The following is a 21,104-nucleotide window of genomic DNA, read 5'->3' on the forward strand; positions in this document are numbered from 1 at the left end:
AAAGTAACTGGTAGGATCATTAGCACTTAGCATATGTTCCACACTCTTCCCTTGACATTTTCTCCCTTTGTCCCCCTCCCTCAGAATTCACTTTTCTGCCCACCCATCCCCTAGGTCTCCACCCCCTTGGGCGCCGAAGATTCTGCATCACCTTTCTTCACATACAGGCTGGAATACCTTTTCCATATCTCCTGATAAGCTCTATGTCTGCTGGACATTGAAATAGAATATTGCAGCGAGACCCATTGCACCATTTCCTTCATTAATGAATGGCGTCTTGATACTGATGGAGGATTAGGATCTGCCCACTGCTACAAAAGCACATTTTTAAACTAACAAGACAACTACTAAAATAAACTGGCATTGTACTTAGTTAAGTTTCTCTTCCTTTAGCTGCCCCTCAACACATAGTAAAATGGTGCTATACGAACACTCAAATGGGCAGCCAAGTGTTTCCTCAATGACTGCCAGGGACCCCTGCCACAGCTGCGAAAGCAGCGGGCACTCCAAAAATGAATGAATGAGATTGCCCTTAGCCGAGTGGCACTTTATGCACAAATCATCATCCCATAAACCCAACATTTTCCCCATCTGTCTGGTTATATACACTATGCAAAACTTTAAATTGTATAACCTGAAGCGCAGCATTCACTGTAATCCTAGGTATTATCTCAAATGCCCCTCTAAGAAAAGCCTGGGAAATTGTTTCACCCAGATCCGAGCTCCAACATGCAGCTAATCCCTCCAAATAGGCTGCAGTTCTGTGATTCCCCATCAAGCGGCTCCACTGAGAAAGTCTGGTATAGAAAGCAGGCATGCTTAAAAATAGAATGTCAAGTTTAGTGAAAGCCACCTGGGATCCCACTAAGCGCACCACCGAATTGTAGTAATCTCTGACTTGTAAAAATTGAAAAAATTGGGAGTTAGAGAGGCTCCACACTCGCTTGATCTGATCAAAGGTAGGGAAGCTCGAATGGGTAAACCTTCCCAGCTCCCTCCACTGTGATCCTCCATCATTTCCATGCCTTACTTAGAGCTTGTACAAACTGGTTCCTTCCTGCTTTACCTCCTCTGCGTCGTCCCTGACCTTGCAAAACAAAAGAATGTATCAATAGGGGCGCACCAACTTTGCCAAAAGCCCGGCAGGGTATATCTAGCGATCAATGTGTATATCTCTTGCACCCATCTCATCAATGATGCCACATTATAAAGCCTAAGGTCTGTAAGGTGTACACCCCCCTTAGATCTGTCCTGCATTAGTTTAGCAAAAGCAATGTGGGGCCGCTTAGAGTGCCAAATAAATGAGCTAATAATACTACGATATAGTACCTCCTCCTTCTGCTGAACCCTTATGGGCAGCATTTGTAGGGGGTATAATAATTTTGGAAGTACCATCTTTACAAGAGCTACACGACCCAGGAAGTTCATTGGAAGGTCATTCCAATGCACGCACAATGGCATATGTGCTCAAGTCTCTCTATGACATTCTTCCTGTACATCCATTCGTAATCAGCACTCAAGCAAACCCCCAGTTATTTTATCCCAGTCCGGGCCCACACCAGGGGAAAATTAGCAATGGTGGTACTTCTGCAGGGGTTACTAATAGGCAGAGGCTCCACTTTCCCAAAGTTTATTCGTAATCCCGTGAAATCTCCAAAAGCTCTTATCTTCATAAGAAGAGGCAGCATAACCGAAGCGTTTTTTAGGAGTAACAGCATGTCGTCAGTGAATAAATTCACCCGATATTCACAATCTCCTACCCAATATTCACAATCTCCTACCCTCACGCCCTCTAGTACCCCATCTTGTCGGATCTTAGCTGCCAGTGGTTCCAGAAAGAGTACAAATGAAAGAGGTAAGAGTGGGCATCCCTGCCTTGTACCACAGCCCAGTGAGATCGGTTCAGTAACAGCGTCATTGATGAGAAGTTGAGCTGTGGGATTACTATATAGCACCCGTACTCATTCTAGGAAGGCTCCCGAGATGCCAAATAGCTCCAGAACCCAAAACAAGTATTCCCATAATATCTTGTTGAATGCCTTTTCTGCGTCCAGACTGGCTAGAATCGCATCCCCTTCACACCCTACCCCCTCCCTTAGTATCCTGCATACTTTTAAGATATTAGCTGACGCAAATCTGCCCGGTACAAATCCCACTTGATCGTGATGTATAAGTTGGGGAAGGAAAACCCACAGCCGCACGTGCCCCGGCCAAAAGCTTTAAGTCTTAGTTTATTAGTGAAATAGGGCGGTAAGAGCCCACCAGTTTAAGATCTTTCCTCGGCTTTGGCAGCACAGTTATATAAACATGGTTGAGGGTCGAACCCATTACCTGAGAATCTCTTATGTCCTCGCACATACAAATACATGGCGGGATGATGATATCCTGAAGAGTTTTATAAAACTCTGTGCCTATCCCGTCTAGGCCAGGGGCTTTCGCCAGCTTAAGCCATTTAATAGCCCTTCGGACCTCTTCCCCGGTTAATGGCGCATTGAGCACCTCCGTTTGCTCTAATGTAAGACTCGGTAGTTGTAAATGGCTGAAAAACTCTTCTCGTAATGGGCCTGAGGAGAAGCCTTTGTCATATAAATACGTAAAGAAATGGGAGACTTCCTTTTGTATGTCGAACTGGGTATGATGATATTTCCCTTCTGAATCTTTGATCTTAGCAATATAACTTATAGCGGGGCGGGGCTTCACCAAGGAGGCCAATAGCTTCTCTATTTTGTTTCCCCACCTATGTAGTCTATATTTGTACAGTTTAACATTATATAGGGCCCAGTCACCCAATAGATTCTGTAACTCCCTCTTGTACTCTAGATATGCAAGTCGATGCTGCTCTGTGGGCTGCGATAGTAAAAGGTGATGCGCTCCCCTCAGCTTGTCCGCCCTCTCTAAGATGGCTTGTGCGGCAGTAAAAGCGATAATCCTTCCCCTGAGCACTACTTTGGCTGCTTCCCAGAAAACCCGGGGGACCACATCTTCCACTCGATTTTCGTCTAAATATTCCGACCATGCTTTCCTGAGGTATGTCTTAAATTCAGTGTTTTGATATAGGGCTGGGTTCATGCGCCACCGCTGGGATGGGAGCCCTTCCCAACCAACGTCTATCCACACCGGGGCATGATCAGACACCTCCGCCTCTCCAATGGTTGCCTGCGCTACAAGGCGCAGCAAAGCACGCAAGGTCAGAGTATAATCCAAGCGAGTGTGGACCCATGGGGGTGTGAAAAAAAGGTGAAATCCCGCTCCTCCGCATGGAGCAGTCGCCAAACATCTAATACTGCTAGCTCTTCAATCATATTGTTGACTCCTTTTTGGGAGTGATCCCCCAGGGAATGCCTTGGTGGCCTACAGTCTATGGATAGGTCGCTAGTAATGTTAAAATCTCCCCCTATAATCAGGGGATAGTCATCCAACCTAGCTAACCGAGCTCGCACCTGAGTGAAAAAACTGCGAGTGTATACATTTGGGGCATATAAGCTGCAAAAAGCCACTCTTGACCCTTGCAACATCCCAGTCACAACCATATATCTGCCATTCAGGTCTTGGTAAAGGCTATGTAGCGTGAATGCTAAAGATTTTTTGATTAATACAGCCACTCCTCTCTGACGGCCATTGAAGGAAGCATAATAGATTTCCCCAACCCAGTCTCTATGCAATTTAGCATGTTCTATATTATTCCGATGTGTTTCCTGCAGTAAGGCGACATCAGCATGCATTCGCTTTAGGTATTGTAGAACCCTTGTTCGTTTTATTGGGGAATGTACCCCGTCCACATTAAGGGAAATAACCCTCAATTTAGCTGATCATATTTATACAGATCAGACTCAACGTCAGGGACACTGAGGTTGGAAAAGATCCATGGAACCTCCCAGCTAGATCCCCCCGGATACTGTTTTCTCCCCATATGTGCACCCATCGGGGTAAGCATCTGCATCATAGATGCTATAGAGTGGAGACCCAGGTTTAAAGCAGCCCCCTTCCCCCCTTCCTCCAACACCAACTTCCCTCCCCTGCCTCCCTCCCCTTCTACCATCCCCCCCCTTATACCACCCTCCCTTGCCAAGTAAAATACCCACCATCAACCACACACACACTCGAACCATAATAAACCAACATCCTCTCCACCCGACTCCGGCTCATCTACACCAACCCCTCTCCCTCCCTCCCACTCACAAAACACTTCCCCGTACCACTCCCTCCCCACAGCAAATCTAACAGCCTCAATGAGACTAACAACATATAAATGAACAGGTAGATGATAATATAAACAACTGTCTCAGTCATACTTTAAGCAGGGGAGAGCATCGTAGCAGAGAGCCCAGATGTTTCACTTTTAGCCGCTCTCACGGGTCGCTAGAGCCATGACCCTCATAAATCTCCTCTCACTGTGCAGTGCGACCATGGGGTCCTCCGGCTAGCCCAGGAACTCTACCTCGCCCAGCAATGGGGTTGATCATTTGATGCAGATGAAAAACTCCTCTGCTTGCACCCATCAGCTGTTTAATCCTATTTACAGCTTGTCCATAAATGATTTGAGATCCGATGGGTCAGTAAAAAAAAGTGTGCTATTATTATGGGTCACTCGGACCTTCGCGGGATAAAGTATGGCAAAGCGAATACCCCTAGTAAACAGGGTTTTGCAAAGCTGTCCCATCCGCCTTTCGGACACACGTGCAGAGTAATCTTGGAACAGAAGGATCAGAGTCCCTTTGCAATCCACAGAATGCTTTGCCCTGAATGCTTGCATCAGCCGCTCCTTATCAGTGTAGTTAAGAACTCATGCAAGCACAGGTCTGGGTCGTTGTTCTCCCTCCCTGGCGGCCCCCACCCGGTGGATGCGCTCCACTTCCACCGGCCCATGCGGTAAGGCCACATCCAGGTGAGATGGAAGCCAGCTCTCAAGGAATTCTCGGAGCTCCTTATCTTGCATCGTCTCCAGTAAGCCAATAATCTTAATGTTATTGCGCTGGCTCCTATTTTCCAGGTCATCTGTTATTTGTAGAAGCTGCTTAGCTTGCGCCTCCGCTGCCGCCAATCGGCCTTCCACTGCCTCTGACCAGTCCTCCTGCCTGCCAATGCGCTCCTCCACCATCTGAAGTCGCAATGCCTGGCACTCAAAATTTTCTTTTATTTCATCAACCGAGGCCTGAAGTTTAGAGAGACGATCATCAAGCACCACAGTGAGCTGTTTGGTCAGCTCCCGTATTGCCTCTTCTTGCAGGGTGAGCACAGAAGCACTGCTTTGCTGCACCACCATTTTGGGACTCCCTGCTGGCAAGCGGTCTCTGCTAGGCCTTGGAGGTTTCGCTGGCATACCAAGGCGAACAGCGCGTAATGGCTATAAGAACCTGTCCAGCCTGAACACGGGTGTACTAGGTAACAATCCAACCCAAACACAGCTCTCGAGGGGGCCCTGTGTGTCCTTTAATTTGCAGATTAAAGTGCGGGTGAGGAGGAGCAGAGTTGACGAGACTCCAGTCAGCCTAACAGCATCAGGTGACCCCCCCCTAACGGCATCACGTGACCCCCCCCCCCCCGAAAGAGCAGAGTTTTAAAATTCTCCCTAAATGACTGATGGCTTGAAATACCACTGTTTCAAATATTGTTAGACTTTCCTTCCTCTTGGCGAAGGAAAAGAAAACACAGTCGAACAATTCAGCCTTCCATGTGTTGCATGGTGCATTTATTCACACCCATTTATGCCTGCCATTGACCTGGCATAAATAATTGTGCCTAAATGGAGGGGCATCCAGTCAGGTTTAGGCTAGTATTCTATAATAACATTTTGGCGTACAGACGTGTTATAAAACTGGTGCTCAGCATGTGTCATTTGGGTGCCTACTTTGAGGTACTAAATTATAGAATTGCTCCCAATAGCACCTATTATGTAATACCAGGGGCATAGCTATGTGGGGCCATGGGGGCCTGGGCCCTCGTAGATTTGGCCCTGGACCCCCATGCCAATGACCCTCTCGACCCCTCCTCCCACCGCCAACCCACCATCAACCCGCCGTCTACCTTTGCTGGAGGGGGACACCAACCCCCGCCAGCCAAGGTCCTCTTCTTCCCACGAAACGGCTTCATTCAGTTTCTGAGTGAAGTCCTGCACATTGTACATGCAGGACGCCAGACTCACAGAAACGTTCTGTTTCTGTGAGTTTGATGTCCTACACGTACAAAGTGCAGGACGTCACTCAGAAACTAAACAAAGCCGTTTCACGGAAAGAAGAGGACCTTGGCTAGCGGGGGTTGGGGTCCCCTGCCAGCAAAGGTAGGAAACGGTGGCGGTGGGAGTGGGTTGGCAGTGGGGGTGGGGTTGAGAGGGTCGGCGGCAGGGGGGTGAAAGTTGTTGTTGGCAGCGGTGGTGGGGGGTCGGCAATGGCGGGGGGGGGGGGCTAAAATGTGCCCCCTCACCTCGGGCCCTAGACCCCCCTCCCACCGAAGTCTGGCTATGCCTGTGTAATACACATGTAAATGTTTCCAAAGTCAAAGAATGGGCAGACTAGAGTGGAGATTGGCATTTATATGCAGACATGCTATGACTTCCACTGGCACATACATGTTCAAAGTTCCTGTTCTTCCCTCAGTAATTCTCTCCCCAAGTCTAATTCCCAGTTCCTCATAAACAATGGTTTCTCTTCTTGGGTTCCATCAACCAAGCATATATGTTAGAAATTACTCCTGGACCCCCTTCAGTAAAGGAGTAGCCTAGTGGTTAGTGCAGTGGACTTTGATCCTGGGGAAACTGTGTTTAATTCCCACTGTAGCTCCTTGTGACTCTGGGCAAGCCACTTGACCCTCCATTGCCCCAGTACAAAATAAGTACCTTTAAGTCACTCGCTTTGTACCCCACAGAAAGGCAGTATATCAAGTCCCATTCCCTTTCTCGATATACATTTCAAATCCTAGTCTCCCTGCATAGATCTGCCTCTATCTTGTCCTCTTTAAGTAGCTTTGAAACTGCTATATTATATAAAATCTCAGTGCCACATCCTGCACTTCTAGCTTTAGTTTATAGAACTTAGTCATTTTTCATCTGTGGACAACAAAGGCCTAATTGCTTCAGTCCCCCATGCTCCTATCTCCTAAAAGCCTCATATATGGACCCTGGTTAAAATAATTTATTATATATGTCCCCCCCACCCCCTGTATATAATTACAAATCTTCAATGCCAACTTAGTAATGAGGTTGTTTCTCATGGGTCTGGTCCACAGATTCTGCAGTATCCAAGTCCTATGACAACTCTTGGTCTATTTTGAGCAGCAACTTTTGAGGGACAGACTCCTTTTCCAGTAATATTTTTCATTGGGCCAACCTTTAATATTATATAAAACAGTTATTTTTATGTACACCACTCTCTTATGGTTTTTAGGAAGAGCGGTGCTCAATAAACCATAAACCATAAGATTTGGCATTGCTAGGCCTCCAGGAGTTCCGTTTCTATATAGTACCTCTCTAGCCACCTTGGGAGGTTTCCTCCAGATAAATTGAAATATCTTTCTCTGCGCTTGCCTCATAACTGGCAGTAGAACACTAATCGGAAGTGTATAAAATACGTATAATATCTGAGGCAATAAACTAATTTTAACATTTGCTATCCGCTCCAGCAACTTTCAAAATACTCTCGTAATTTTTAAAAAAATCTACCATAGTTCTTATCACCTAACTTCTCTAATTGCATTGAGAAGTTAACCCTCAAATATTTAATGGTGATTTTGGCCCACTTAAAAGGAAATGCCCCTCGTAACGACTCTTCTTCATTCTCATCTGGAAAAACCTTGAGGTCTTCTGATATGTCATAATTTACTTTAAAACAGACGCTATACTGCACCTTTGTAATTTATATCCTTCACCTTTATTCCCTTAATATCCATTTGTTGTCTACCAACTTTGACCAATGCTTCAACTATGAGTGTAAACAACAAGGGGAATAATGGGTACCGCTGCCTTCTTCCCCTCTCTAGAGTAAATTTCTATGAATTTCTTAGCTTCAGGTTCTGTACACGTGGCCTTAATCTACCCTCTGAATATCTCACTTCCTCCCAGCTTCCACAGTGTAACAAACTCCTAATTAACATGCTTGAAAGCTTTTTCAGCATTGATTACTAACAACAAGGCTGAGATTATCTGCTGTTTTGCCCACCAGATCAAATTCAACACCCTCCAGATGTCATCTCCTGAATATCTACCAGGCATAAAGCCTGCTTGATCTCATGAAGCAATTTAGGAATATGCCCTGACAATCTCCATACTAATTTTTTTTGCTAGAATCTTTATACTCAAATTTAATAGGGATATTGATCTGTAAGAACCACATTGAGTTGGTCCTGTCCACGTTTGAGCAAGACTGCCCTTCACATACCTCAAAGCTTAACTATGTATGGGGTTAGTTGTACTCTAAACTTCTTATAAAACTTAGCCATTAGCCCATCTAGCCAAAGGTACTTTCCATTTCTTAACATGTTTATTGCCCATTCTACCTCTTCAGCCATTATCTTCCTATTCAACTCTGCTGCTTCCTCTTCCGCTTGTCTAGTAAGTTAAACAGGTGTTTTTCTCTTGCACCTGTGCATCCTTCCTATATCTACAGTATAAAACTCCTGAAAACCTTTTTGGATATGCTCATCATCTGTGGGGCCAGTCTACTAAGAATGCTGGGCCCCCCATACATCCCAATGGCTTATTTTGGTGTGTTTTTCCCTTGGGCACTTTTTCCCCCTGAAAATGTTCCAAAAAGATAGATGCTCTCAGCACAAAAACATCTAGCAAATGACCATTTCTGAAACAAAAGATAGACTTTTCCTGGTTCAAAAATGGCTATGTTCACCATTTGAGTTTGGATGTTTTCAGGAAAACGTCCAAAATCGGATTTAGATGTCATATCAAAAATATCCCTCATAATGTTCAAATATGTGTTTTTATAGGATTGTTCTGGAACCATGGTGTTAGGATAATCATGATTTTGTGGGGATGGGGGAAGGGAGGTTGGTAGGAGTATAAAAGTTAATTGACAGGGAGAATAAGGCTGATGTTTCACTTAGGCACCTAAACCCCTTGTACCGGCCCTGCCTTTTGTGGAAAAAACCAGGCAGAAGTATATACAACTATTTAAGACTAATGACCAAGTGTGACATTTAAAAAGGGGAGAGCTGGCTGGAAAGCATTTCACAATCTGATAGTTGCACCAGTGAGAGTGCAAAAAGGCATGAAACTGCTACCGTGTCTCAAATAATTATTGTAAGTGAGTTATAAAAAGCAGGGCTGTTGTAGTTTCAAAGCCAGATATTAAACTTGGTCCTTTTGAAGCCAGCTCTCAAAATCTCCTCCCATAGATCAACATGGGCTATCTCCGCTTATCCAAAGTAGTTTATGTGACATTGTGCAACTTGCAGCAGAAACAGTGGAAATGGAAGATTTTCCCTACCTCGGGTGCTCACTGGCGGCTGAGGGCTAGAAGTCGAATCAGGTTTTAAAGATCTTGTCTTGCTTTCAATATGAGCTGCAATAAGAAAAGAACAGTGATAGAATTCTACTTGTAATAGTTCTGCAGTGGGGCTTAGCCCCTCACGATGGATATGCAACAAGCCAGAACAACCTGTACAAACCTCATAGTTAAAAATGTCATATTCCTGCATTCGACACTCTTCCCCAGTTACATATTTTTCCTGTATCATTGTAAAGGGAGACTTCTATAAATAAGAACTTTATTTTGTTTACATTTCATGTTACTATTTTTATTATTGTAAAACCCTTAGATATTGTGATGATGGGCGATATATGAAATAAATTGAAACTGGAAACTTAATAACTGGTACTTTGGCTCTATGCTTTCCTGTGCTTACAGTAAACAAGATAAGCAGGTAAGATTTATCACTTTTTCATCCAAAATTTGTGCTAGTAGCCAAATCACATTCATTATACACTTTCTGTGACTTGGATTTCAATATTCCATCTCTTTGCATTTCAGTCTTTGACCTCCTGCTCTGAACCAGAATGCATTGTTGCAGGGCAGAAATCTTGCAATGGCACAGAGTTGAGCTGGCAATAGGGTTCCACAAGCAACTTGACTGGTGTCATTAAACCATGTGCTTAACTTACCTATATTCATCAAGAGGCCCTTTTACTAAGCTGTGCTAAAAGGTGGCCCGCGCTATGATTAGCACGTGGGTTTCCCCACACGCTGAGGCCACTTTTCCTATTAATGGCTAGGTGCTAATTTCTCAATTAGGCTCAGGACGTCAGACTCAGAAGAACAGGAAGCGTTGAAACTTGCATCCTGCATGGAAGAGAGGACTTCGGCTGGCGGGGGGCTTGGGGTCCCCCGCCAGCAAAGATCGGCGACGGGTTGGTGGCGGGCGGGCGGGAGGGAGGGGGAGGTGGAGAGGGTCTGTGGTAGGGGGGTCCAGGGCGAAATCTGCGGGGGCCCAGGCCCCTGTGGCCCCATGCAGATACGCCCCTGCCATCAAGCCCAGCATCCTGTTTCCAACAGTGGCCAATCCAGGTCACAAATACCTGGCAAGATCCTAGGAGTGGCCTAGTGGTTAGGGTGGTGGACTTTGGGCCTGGGGAACTGAGGAACTGAGTTCAATTCCCACTTTAGGCACAGGCAGCTCCTTGTGACTCTGGGCAAGTCACTTAATCCACCATTGCCCCATGTAAGCTGCATTGAGCCTGCCATGAGTGGGAAACTGCGGGGTACAAATGTAACAAAAAACAGCTCAATATATTTTATGCTGCTTATCCCAGAAATAAGCAGTGGATTTTCTCCAATTCGTATTAAATTTACTACTTTGTACCTTCATCACATGCCCTCTAGTCCTAGTATTTTTGGAAATAGTAAACAAACGCTTCATGTCTACCCATTCCACTCCACTCATTATTTTATAGACCTCTATCATATCTCCCCTCAGCCATCTCAGTTAAATGGATATTTGCAGAATAGCGCTCAGTGTGCACATATGTGCATTTATGCACTGAATATCTGGGCCTAATTGGTTATTTGCTGACTGCCAGAGCTGATGCAGGCTCTGGCTAATATTCAGATGGGGCTTGCATAAATATTGGCTGGGATTTGCATTAAAAAAAATATTGCCACTTCCCTCTGAAATTTCTCTCCCACCTCCTGATCAGCCATATCCTTCCTTCCCTTTCCCTCCCAGCCAGCAACATGAAGACCCCTTTCCTTTTCCAGGAAGACCCTCGGTAGGCCTTCCAGGCCTTTCTTAGCTCCCTGGTGGTCCAGTGGGTAGGGTTACAATATGTCCGGATTTACCCAGACATGTCCTCTTTTTGAGGACATGTCCGGGCAACCGGGCGGGTTTTGCCAATCTGCCTGTTTGTCCGGATTTCTGGACAAACGGGCAGGCTGGCGGGTGGGCCGTCCTATGCTAGCCTCCCGGCCCTCTCCTCCCCTTACTTACTACTCTACTGTCCTGGTGGTCTAGTGACCTCTTCCGCCTTTGGGGCAGGAAAGAGCCCCCTCTTTCCTGCCTGGAGCGCTGCCCTGCATCCTGTTGCTGATCTCGACGCTGATTCAAAATGGCCACTGAGAGTTAAAGCAACCTCGTGAGACTTCAACCCTCGGCAGCCATTTTGAATTGGCCCCGAGATCAGCAACAGGATGCAGGGCAGCACTCTGGGCAGCAAAGAGGGGGCTCTTTCCTGCCCCGAAGAGGTCACTAGACCACCAGGGCAGTAGAGTAAGGTAAGGTAAGAGAAGGGGGGTGACGGGGAGGGGAGGGGGGTGACGGGGTGTGTGACGGGGAGGGGAATATGTGACAGGGGGCGGTGTGAGGGTGTGATAGAGGGTGGAGCGAGGGTGTGAAAGGGGGGCGGGGTGGGTTGTGAAAGGGGCGGGGCAGGGTGTGGTGGGCGGGGCATGTGTCCTCTTTTTGGGGGGACCAAATATTGTAACCCTACCAGTGGGGGTAATGGGGGTGAGACCTCTCATGGCAGCTCGCAGTACTTGTGTATTGCTGGCTGGCACCCACATAACCCCCAGCTCCTCCTCAATGCCACTCCCTGTACCACCCCTGAGCTGCCCACTTTTTTGGGCTGGTCAGAACTGATATTCAGGTGCCCTTCCCAGTAATATGCCACTGAATATTGATGATTAGGTGGCCAGGAGCAATTTAAGCAGCCTGGAGCCTCTGCAGCCTGCTTAAATAACTTTGAATATCGGCCACAGTATCTCATTGTAGGAAACAAGAAGTAGGCATTCTTGGGAGAGGAAGAGGAAGTAGAAGCTAGAGAATCTTAACATGAGAAGTAATCAGAAACATTACCTGGAGCCGCCTTTGAAAGGTCTAAGCCAGTAGACACTGTAGCCTTAATGTTTTCTGGGGCTCTTTCAGCGACAGCTGTAAGGGAAAAAGGATACCTACAAGTGAGACTGAAGGACTTAAATATGTTCTCATACTATAGTATGTACAACAATAAACATATTTCCTTGAGATGAACAGCATAAGGAAGACTTTACCTCACTGTCTGCAGGGAAGTCTCCGGTGTGCTTCTATCAGCAATCATTTGGATTTATAAATTCTTTCACAAGAACAGGGACGTGCTAAAAAAGTGTCCAGAAACGGCCGCTTACCAGCTAAATAGAGTTTTGGCGCCTAACCAGAAATATTCAGTGCTGGATATTCAAGGTCAGTACCAAAAAGATAACCAACTATATTGCACAATAACCAGCAATATTCAGCGCTGACTGGCTAAGTTTAGCAGCCAAATTGGACCACATAAATAGCAGTCCTGTGTTTGGTTGGTATTAACTGGCCAGTGCTGAATATTCACTTAGCTGGTTAAGTGTGAGCCAGCCAAAAAATTAAAATAAAAACCCAGATATTCAATGCCGGTCACTGGAAACGGCCCAGGGTCAGCGCCGATTGCGTCACTTATGCGTGATGCCTCTCGTGATCTGAATATCAGGCCCACAATGTTTTGGACTGATGGTTGATTTTTGAGAGTTGATACTTTGCCGGCAGCCACATTGGGACACAGACCGTAAAAGTCTGCCCGACACTGTCCTCAGGTTCCAGCCACTGACGTTGCTATCAAAGCCCTTTCCAGCCCATCCTAAACCAAATTGCCATTTACAGGATGCAGACCATACAAGTCTGAGCAGCACCAGCCCTAGTTCATCACAGTAATAAACTCTCCTCGCTCTTTCTCCCATCTCAGCTTGGCTGGTACCAGGTTTGTAGAAGCTTGCAGTACAGTCCTTCCTTTAATCCATTGGCTCTTGCTGCCTCTGAAGCCTTTCTTTCTTAGAGAGTATCTTGCTTTGTGGCCTTCCCCTTGGTCCTTCACTGAAGCACACTTTCAGCTTGCTCTCATTCAGTTGGTTGCCTCCCATTGGGCTGTTAGCTATTGCTCCACTGCCCCACCCACTGTTAGTTTTGGTTCTCTTTGGGACAGGATAGGAGTCCTACAGGTAGCACGTAGCACAAACTGTGGACCAGCCATGCTTTCCGAAGCATACTCCCTCATCCTTCCCCTTTGCAGCATGATGTTATTAAGAAGAGGCAGAGCAGTGACAACAACAAAGTGACATCGAGGCATATTTTCAAGGCACTTAGACTCAAAGTTCCACAGTAACCTATGAAACTCTGTAAGTCCATGTGCTTTGAAAATGAGCCTCAAAGCATCCTTCCTATGTAGCAACTGTGGCTTATTTCAACAAGCAGTGCTCAGGACTTTTGAGGTGCTCTGGGCAGCTGGGCTCAGATTTAAAGGGCTGCCACTCATTGGCGCCATCCCCCAACCTATGGTGGTCTAGGTGGCTGTCTAGTTTGCTCATGCTTCCACCAGCCCTGACCATAAAAACATGTAGTTTGAGGTTTGATTTCTTTGAACATTCGTGATTGTGGTCTTTGATGCTGAAATTATCGAGGGTCACAAAATACAACTTAAATAAGTAGGAATATCTTTTTCTTATATCATTGTAAAGATTTTTTCTCTTTCCATTGAGCTTTGAGTTCTTGCTTCAGGGGCCTTTTTACAAAGGCACATAAGGGCCTATGCATATCCAGTGTTTGCACCAAATCGGTATTACCGCCCAGCTACCGCATGCCCTGGGTGGTAATTCTGAATTTAGTGTGTGCTGAAAACACACGGTAGAACATACTTTCTATTTTCTACCATGTGGCGCTTACCCAGCGGTAAACAGCAGTGGGCATGTGCTGCATGCCTACTGCCTGGGTAGCATGTGAGACCTTCCTGCTAAGTCAATGGGCGGCAGTAAGGTCTCAGGCCAAAAATGGATGCGCGCTGGTTTTTATTTTGCCACACGTCCATTTTCCAACCCCTAAAAAACAGGCCCTTTTTCCTAGGCTCGGTAAAAACTGGCCCAGCGCGTGCCCAAAAGACATGCTCTCACTGACGCAGGCCACTTTTGCCATGGCTTAGTAAAAGGGCCCCTGAATTTCTAAAGCACTCTTCTACAGCAGGCAGACACAGTTTGAGGACGATATGGAGGGGCATTTTCAATATGATGTCTAAGTCCAACTTTGGAAGTTTTGCACAAAACGTCCAAAATCCGAATAGGAAAGAAGGTCATTTTTGAAAATGAAAAATGTTTTTTTTTATTTTTGGAAAATACTGTTTCAAACAAGGTTTTGTGCTTTGGGCATTTTGTTTTTTGGCCCGTTAAAAACAAACAAACAAACAAACAAACAAGCAAAAAATGAATAAATGCAAAACAGAGAAATTTATTACATTGGATGTTGGAAGAGTCATCATTTTTAGTAGATAGGTCCCCCAGACAATCCCAGGAGAACAATGGGGCACCCTAGAGGGCACTTCATAAAAATGCTCCCATGTGCCCATCTCACTTTTCCTCCCTTATGTTATCCCCTGAGCCCTCCAAAACCCACCCAAAACACACTGTCCCCTACTGTACACCACTACAATAGATGAAGGGGGCACCTATATGTGGGTACAATAGGGTTTTGGTGACTTTGGGAAGGGTCACAGTTTCCACCACAAGTGTGAAGGTAGAGGGAGATAGGGACCTGGGTCCTCCACTCCATAGTGCACTACATCGGCTTCTACACTACTCCAGGGACCTGCATGCTGCTCTAATAGACCTAATAGGCGGGGGTTCTCTGATATCTCTGATATCTTCAAGCTGCTGCCTTTTAAGATAAGTGTTCTTAGAAACACTAGTTTTTTCATGAGATTATATACTGTTTAAAAAAAGAAAAATAAGAATGAAACAAATAGTTGTAAAATAATGAGGAGAGCTCATGAGGATTTGCACCACACCATTTCGCTTATTGCGATAGAACAAATGTTTGTTCTGATGGTTGTGTGAGGCAGTTAGATCTGATGTTCTCCAGATACTAGAATGTTACTTATTATGACCTGTGCTCCATATTGATGTCTGGGACATGTTTATGTATATTATTTAATAGTCCCCACATCTTCTCTTTTGGTGGTTTTTTGTGAAGGGGTGCTCTAATAGACCTGGCTTTAACATCGGAGGTTGTCATGGAGGCTGGTAAGTCATATTTTTATTCACATTTTGGGGTTGTGGGAGGGGGTTAGTGACCATTGGGGGGTATTGGAGGATCATCCCTGATTCCCTCCGGTGGTCATTTAGGGCACCTTTTTGTGCCTTCTTTGTTCTGAAAACAATAAAGACCAAAATGTCTTAGTTTTACTCCTAGATGTTTTAGTTTTGTTCCATTATAGCTGTTAAACGTCCAAGTGTTAGGCACTCCCTAATCCTGCCTTCGAAATGCCTCTGACACACACTATAGATAAACATCTGCAAAATAGGTTTCAAAAATACTGATTTGGACATTTTGAGAAGAAAAATGTCCAAATTGGGCTTTATGACACTTTTTGAACGTTTTTCTCTTTTGAAAATGAGCTCTACAGTATTGTTTCCCTCTTCTGTTTGTTGATTATGGGAAAGTGAAAAGCAGGGGAACAGGAAGGCTTGGAAGGGGGTTTCTAGCAATAGTTTATTTATTGTAATTATTATTCAGCTACAGTCTGTTTTGCCAAAAAAATTTGTCTGAAAGGTTACCAGTATCTCTCATCTCATTCCTGGACATCATGATTTTACAACACTTTAAAAGTGGGATGAGAAATGCTGGGCTATGAGAGAGTGTGAACTTTTGGAAATTCCCCTTGAGATAGTTTATTTTGGCAATACACAGACTATTGTGTCAGGGCTTCTTCAAATCTGAAAAGTCAGCTTAGTGACCCACTTACTGAAGTGAAGAAAGCTAATGAGATGTGTATGTGTATTTATGTATGCATGCATGTGTGTGCGTATGTGAGAACCCATACGTATGTGAGATGGAACAAGATTTCCACACTGGCAGAGAGAGTCCCAAAACATCAAAGCTGACCTTCTGGATTTATAATACAAGAAAAAGAGCAGGTGAGGTCACTTTAGGAGTGAGAAAAATAGAAATTGTAGTCCTGAGTGCTCTGGTGAGAAGCCAGCTGTAGTTGAAACAGGAAGGAAGCCAAACTGTTAGAGCTAGAGAGATAGGGGAAGCAGGAACTGAGAATATTCAGAGGACAAGGTCCTGAGTGTGACTAGGAGTCAGGGGGTACACCACACCAATAGTATTTCCCAGATTTGAAAGAGACAGCCAGCTGCTGGAGGGCTGGCCTGTGTGTGTGTTCCTTTATAGCGTGTGTTTGATCCTATCCCACCAAGTTTTCAGACCACGTCAGGGGTTCAAGAGGATCCTGAGACAGATATTTACTTTAGGATATAAGACTATGTCTTAGAAAGTTATATAAGTACATAAGTATTGCCATACTGGGACAGACCGAAAGTCCATCAAACCCAGCATCTTGTTTCCAACAGTAGCCAAACCAGGTTACAAGCACCTGGCAAGATCCCAAAACCGTACAATACATTTTATGTTGCTTATCCTAGAAATAAGCAGTGGATTTTCCTCATCCATTTTAATAATGGTTTATGGACTTTTCCTTTGAGAAGCCATCCAAACATTTTTTAAACCCTGCTAAGTTAACTGCTTTTACTACATTCTCTGGCAACGAATTCCAGAGTTTAATTACACATTGAGTGAATAAATATCTTCTCTAATTGGTTTTAAATTTACTACTTTGTAGCTTCATTGCATGCAACCTAGTTCTAGTATTTTTGGAAACAGTAAACAAGCGATTCACCTCCACCCGTTCCACTCCACTCAGTATTTTATAGATCTCTATCATATCTCTCCTCAGCCATCTTTTCTCCAAGCTGAAGAGCCCTAGACACTTTAGCCTTTCCTCATAGGGAAGTTATCCCATTCCCTTTATCATTTTTGTCGCTCTTCTCTGTACCTTTTCTAATTCCACTATTGGGCTCATTTTCGAAAGAGAAGGACGCCCATCTTTCAACATAAATCAGAAGATGGACGTCCTTCTCCCAGGGTTGTCCAAATCGGTATAATCGAAAGCCGATTTTGGATGTCCCTAACTGCTTTCCATCGCAGGGATGGCCAAAGTTCAAGGGAGCGGGTCAGAGGCGTAGTGAAGGCGGGACTTGGGCGTGCCTAACACTAGAAGGTCAGCTTTGATGTTTTGGGACTGTCTCTGCCAGTGTGGAAATCTTGTTCCATCTCACATGCGTATGAGTTCTCACATACGCACACACTTGGATGTCCTCGACCCATAATTGAAAGAAACAAGGACGTCCCTGACGAACACTTGGACGACTTTACCTGGTCGTGCTTTTCTTATGACCAAGGCACAAAAAGGTGCCCAAAATGACCAGATGACCACCGGAGAGAATCGGGCATGACCTCCCCATACTTCCCCAGTGGTCACTAACTCCCTCCCACCCTCAAAAAATATCTTTCAAAATATTGATTGCCAGCCTCTATGCCAGCCTCAGATGCCATACTCAGCTCCATCACAGCAGTATGCAGGTCCCCGGAGCAGTTTTCGTGGGTGCAGTGAACTTCAGGCAGGCGGACCCAGGCCCATACCCCCCTACCTGTTACGTTTGTGGAGAAAACGGCGAGCCCTCCAAAACCCACCACGAACCCACTGTACCCACATCTAGGTGCCCCCCTTCACCCGTAAGGGCTATGGTAGTGGTGTACAGTTGTGGGTAGTGGGTTTTGGGGGGCTCAGCACACAAGGTAAGGGAGCTATGTACCTGGGAGCAATTTATGAAGTCCACTGCAGTGCCCCCCAGGGTGCCTGGTTGGTGTCCTGGCAGGTCAGGGGGACCAGTGCACTACAAATGCTGGCTCCTCCCATGACCAAATGGCTTCCATTTGGTCGTTTCTGACATGGACGTCCTTGGTTTCGATTATCGCCAAAAATCAGAAACGACCAAGTCTAGGGACGACCAAATTTCAGGATTTGGACGTCCTTGATTGTATTATCGAAACGAAAGATGGATGTCCCTTTTGGAAATACCCCTCTATCTTTTTTGAGATGTGGTGACCAGAATTGAACACAATATTTGAGTTCTGTCTGGAAATGTTGTTTTTTTGATTGGTGACATATTGCACATTTCCCTCACCTTGGTACTAGAGGCTTTTTGGGAAAGTCCTAAAAGTTTGCATTTGTGCTATTTATGTGTGTTAGAAGAAATGTAATAAAATATTTTAGAGGATGCCATGGTTCTGTGTGCGCACTGTTTGGATTATAAAATCGCACCCAGAAATGTCACTACCGTGTTAGTGAACATGATTAGGCAATAGGTCCTATTGAATAAAATGAGATGCTGCAGTTTAGTAAATTGAATCCTAAATTTTAAATATATGTACATACATTTTTTTTAAATTTTTGTGCTTAGTGTGAACTGAATCCACAATTTTTTGTACATTATACTTTCTTTGTGGCCTTATTTGATTCTCCTGTGTGATTTTTCTGCGTACTTAGCCTATTCATTTTTTATGTTTTATTTCCTTTATTTTTATTTAATCATTTATATTCTGCAGATCTAGTCACAGACTGTTCTCTGTGGAACACAATAATAAAACATTAACAGTTATCAACAAACATACATCAACTGTAACATCAAGATAGATGTTAAAACTAAACAATAATCAGATCATGTCCTTAAAAGCTCGAGAAAACAAAGAAACAAACAAAAAAGACTTAATAGTCTTTCAAAATGAGAGACAATTCCTGATCTGCTCTGAATTAAATCATAATCCTGTTCTAGATTCCAGAGCCCACGATAGAAATTGCACAATTGTAAATCATAGGAAAGTGGGCCACCCTTAACGACTTCTCCACAGAAACACAGCATTTGAATGCCAGGAATGGGTTGGCACATAAGTCAGAATATCTTGCAAATAAACTGGGTCCTTCCTCTTATGCATTTTGAAAATCAAAAAACACACTTTAAAAATGATTTGCTGAATCACAAGCAACCAATAAAGGGCCTTAAGTTGCAAGAAAATGTGATCAATATGCTTACAATCTGTCAAAAGATGGGCAGCTAAATTTCGTACCACTTCAAAATCTTTAATCACAATGGCAAGGAGCCCAAAATAAACAGCAATCGAGTCTACTCAGTACATGGAACTGCACAACAGTTCTAAAATCCATCTTTGAATCTATATAGAACATAGAAACTCACCCAATTTTGGCTTTGGCGTTTCAAGCACTTCTACTTTGGTTGGCTCAGGGACTCCATGTAGTATTTTTTTGTGCCCTGGAACAAAATATTATTTTCCTTTAAAAATAAAAGGAAAAAAGGTGGTGGCAATAAGGAACGTAAAATCTAGTATTCTGTTCATCGAGTTATTCAATCTTCTTGATAGCAGAGAAAGGAAGTTTTTCACATCCCTAAATAATAAAGTCCATCTTTATGAGAATCTCAAGGTTAGAAGAGATGAAGACCTAAGATGACCTGAGACTGTCAACATTAAGGTTATTGTGGTGGTGTGCTAAATTTCACATAGCAATATTCACTGTCTGTCTTACTTTCTGCTCCAATCCAATTCTGTTCTGTGCTACTCTTACAATTCTGTGTTACTGGAGTCAAATGTGGTTCCTGTGTCCGAAGATGGACATTACTGTATCGAGCCTCAGCAGAGACAGAATTTTTGTAGACAAATCTGAGCTTTAAAGATAGCAATGGACAACAAGGTCTGATCCCAAAACATTAACCCCTGGAATCTATAAAGGTTGCTCAAATTCGGGCATGATCCTGAGATGTGCAAGCAAGTTAATATATTAACGAGCAATTAACAGTCAATTGGATGCTAAAAATCAACTATTGATGTTAATTGGAACCAATTAAGATTTGCACTTGCTTCTCTCTGCACACTATTCTAAAACACAGGTGCTCAAATCTCATAGTGTGCAATCCAAAAGAGGTTATGGCCATAGGAAGAGCATAGGTGGATCACGGGCATTCCGAAAAACTGAGTGCAATGTTATAGAATTTGGGAGATGTGTGCCCAACTTGCGTGCCAGGATTTATACAAGATTTCAGCTGCTCTAAGTTCTCATACCCAAAGTTGGGTATGGGAATCAGTGCTGTGCACTGTTGTATAAAGAGCACTCATCCTGAAATGCCCTTTATGGAATAGCACTGATTTTTCCTGGTGCCTAATTTTAGAACATAAGTATTGCCATACTGGGACGACAGAAGGTCCATCAAGCCCAGCATCCTGTTTCCAACAGTGGCCAATCCAGGTTACAAGTACCAGACAAGATCCCAAAAACAGTACAATAAATTGTATGCTGTTTATCCTAGAAATAAGCAATGGATTTTCCCCAAGTCCTTCTTAGTAATGGCTTATGGACTTTTCTTTTAGGAAACTATCCAAACCTTTTTGAAACCCCGCTAAGCAACTGCTTTTACCACATTCTTTGGCAACAAATTCCAGAGTTTAATTACACGTTGAAATATTTTCTTTTATTTGTTTAAAATTTACTTCATTGCATGCCCCCCAGTTCTTATATTTTTGGAAAGAGTAAACAAGCGATTCAAGTCTACCTGTTCCATGCTACTCAGTATTTTATAGACCTCTATCATATCTCCCCTCAGCCATCTTATCTCCAAGCGGAAAAGCCTTAGCCACTTTAGCCTTTCCTCATAGGGCATAGGCGCCGACTCCGTGGGTGCTCAAGCACCCCCAATATTTTGCAACCT

General features: G+C 44.3%; 1 protein-coding gene across 49 annotated transcripts in view; it reads right to left on the reverse strand.

Annotated features, from left to right (window-relative positions):
• The window catches only part of ABI3BP (ABI family member 3 binding protein), a 477,114-nt gene that overhangs the window by 269,167 nt on the left and 186,843 nt on the right, over window positions 1–21,104 (reverse strand). For 48 of the 49 annotated variants that reach the window (XM_030204134.1, XM_030204107.1, XM_030204139.1 and 45 more), the window contains exons 9-11: window positions 19,581–19,655; window positions 12,292–12,366; window positions 9,432–9,506 (exon numbers count right to left, since the gene is read on the reverse strand). In XM_030204134.1, the coding sequence (XP_030059994.1) occupies window positions 9,432–9,506; window positions 12,292–12,366; window positions 19,581–19,655 (225 nt within the window). The remainder of the gene's footprint in view (window positions 1–9,431; window positions 9,507–12,291; window positions 12,367–19,580; window positions 19,656–21,104) is intronic. The other variant, XM_030204105.1, reaches the window with a different exon arrangement.

This window comes from Microcaecilia unicolor, chromosome 5, assembly GCF_901765095.1.
Source record: "Microcaecilia unicolor chromosome 5, aMicUni1.1, whole genome shotgun sequence".
Lineage (NCBI taxonomy): Eukaryota > Metazoa > Chordata > Amphibia > Gymnophiona > Siphonopidae > Microcaecilia > Microcaecilia unicolor.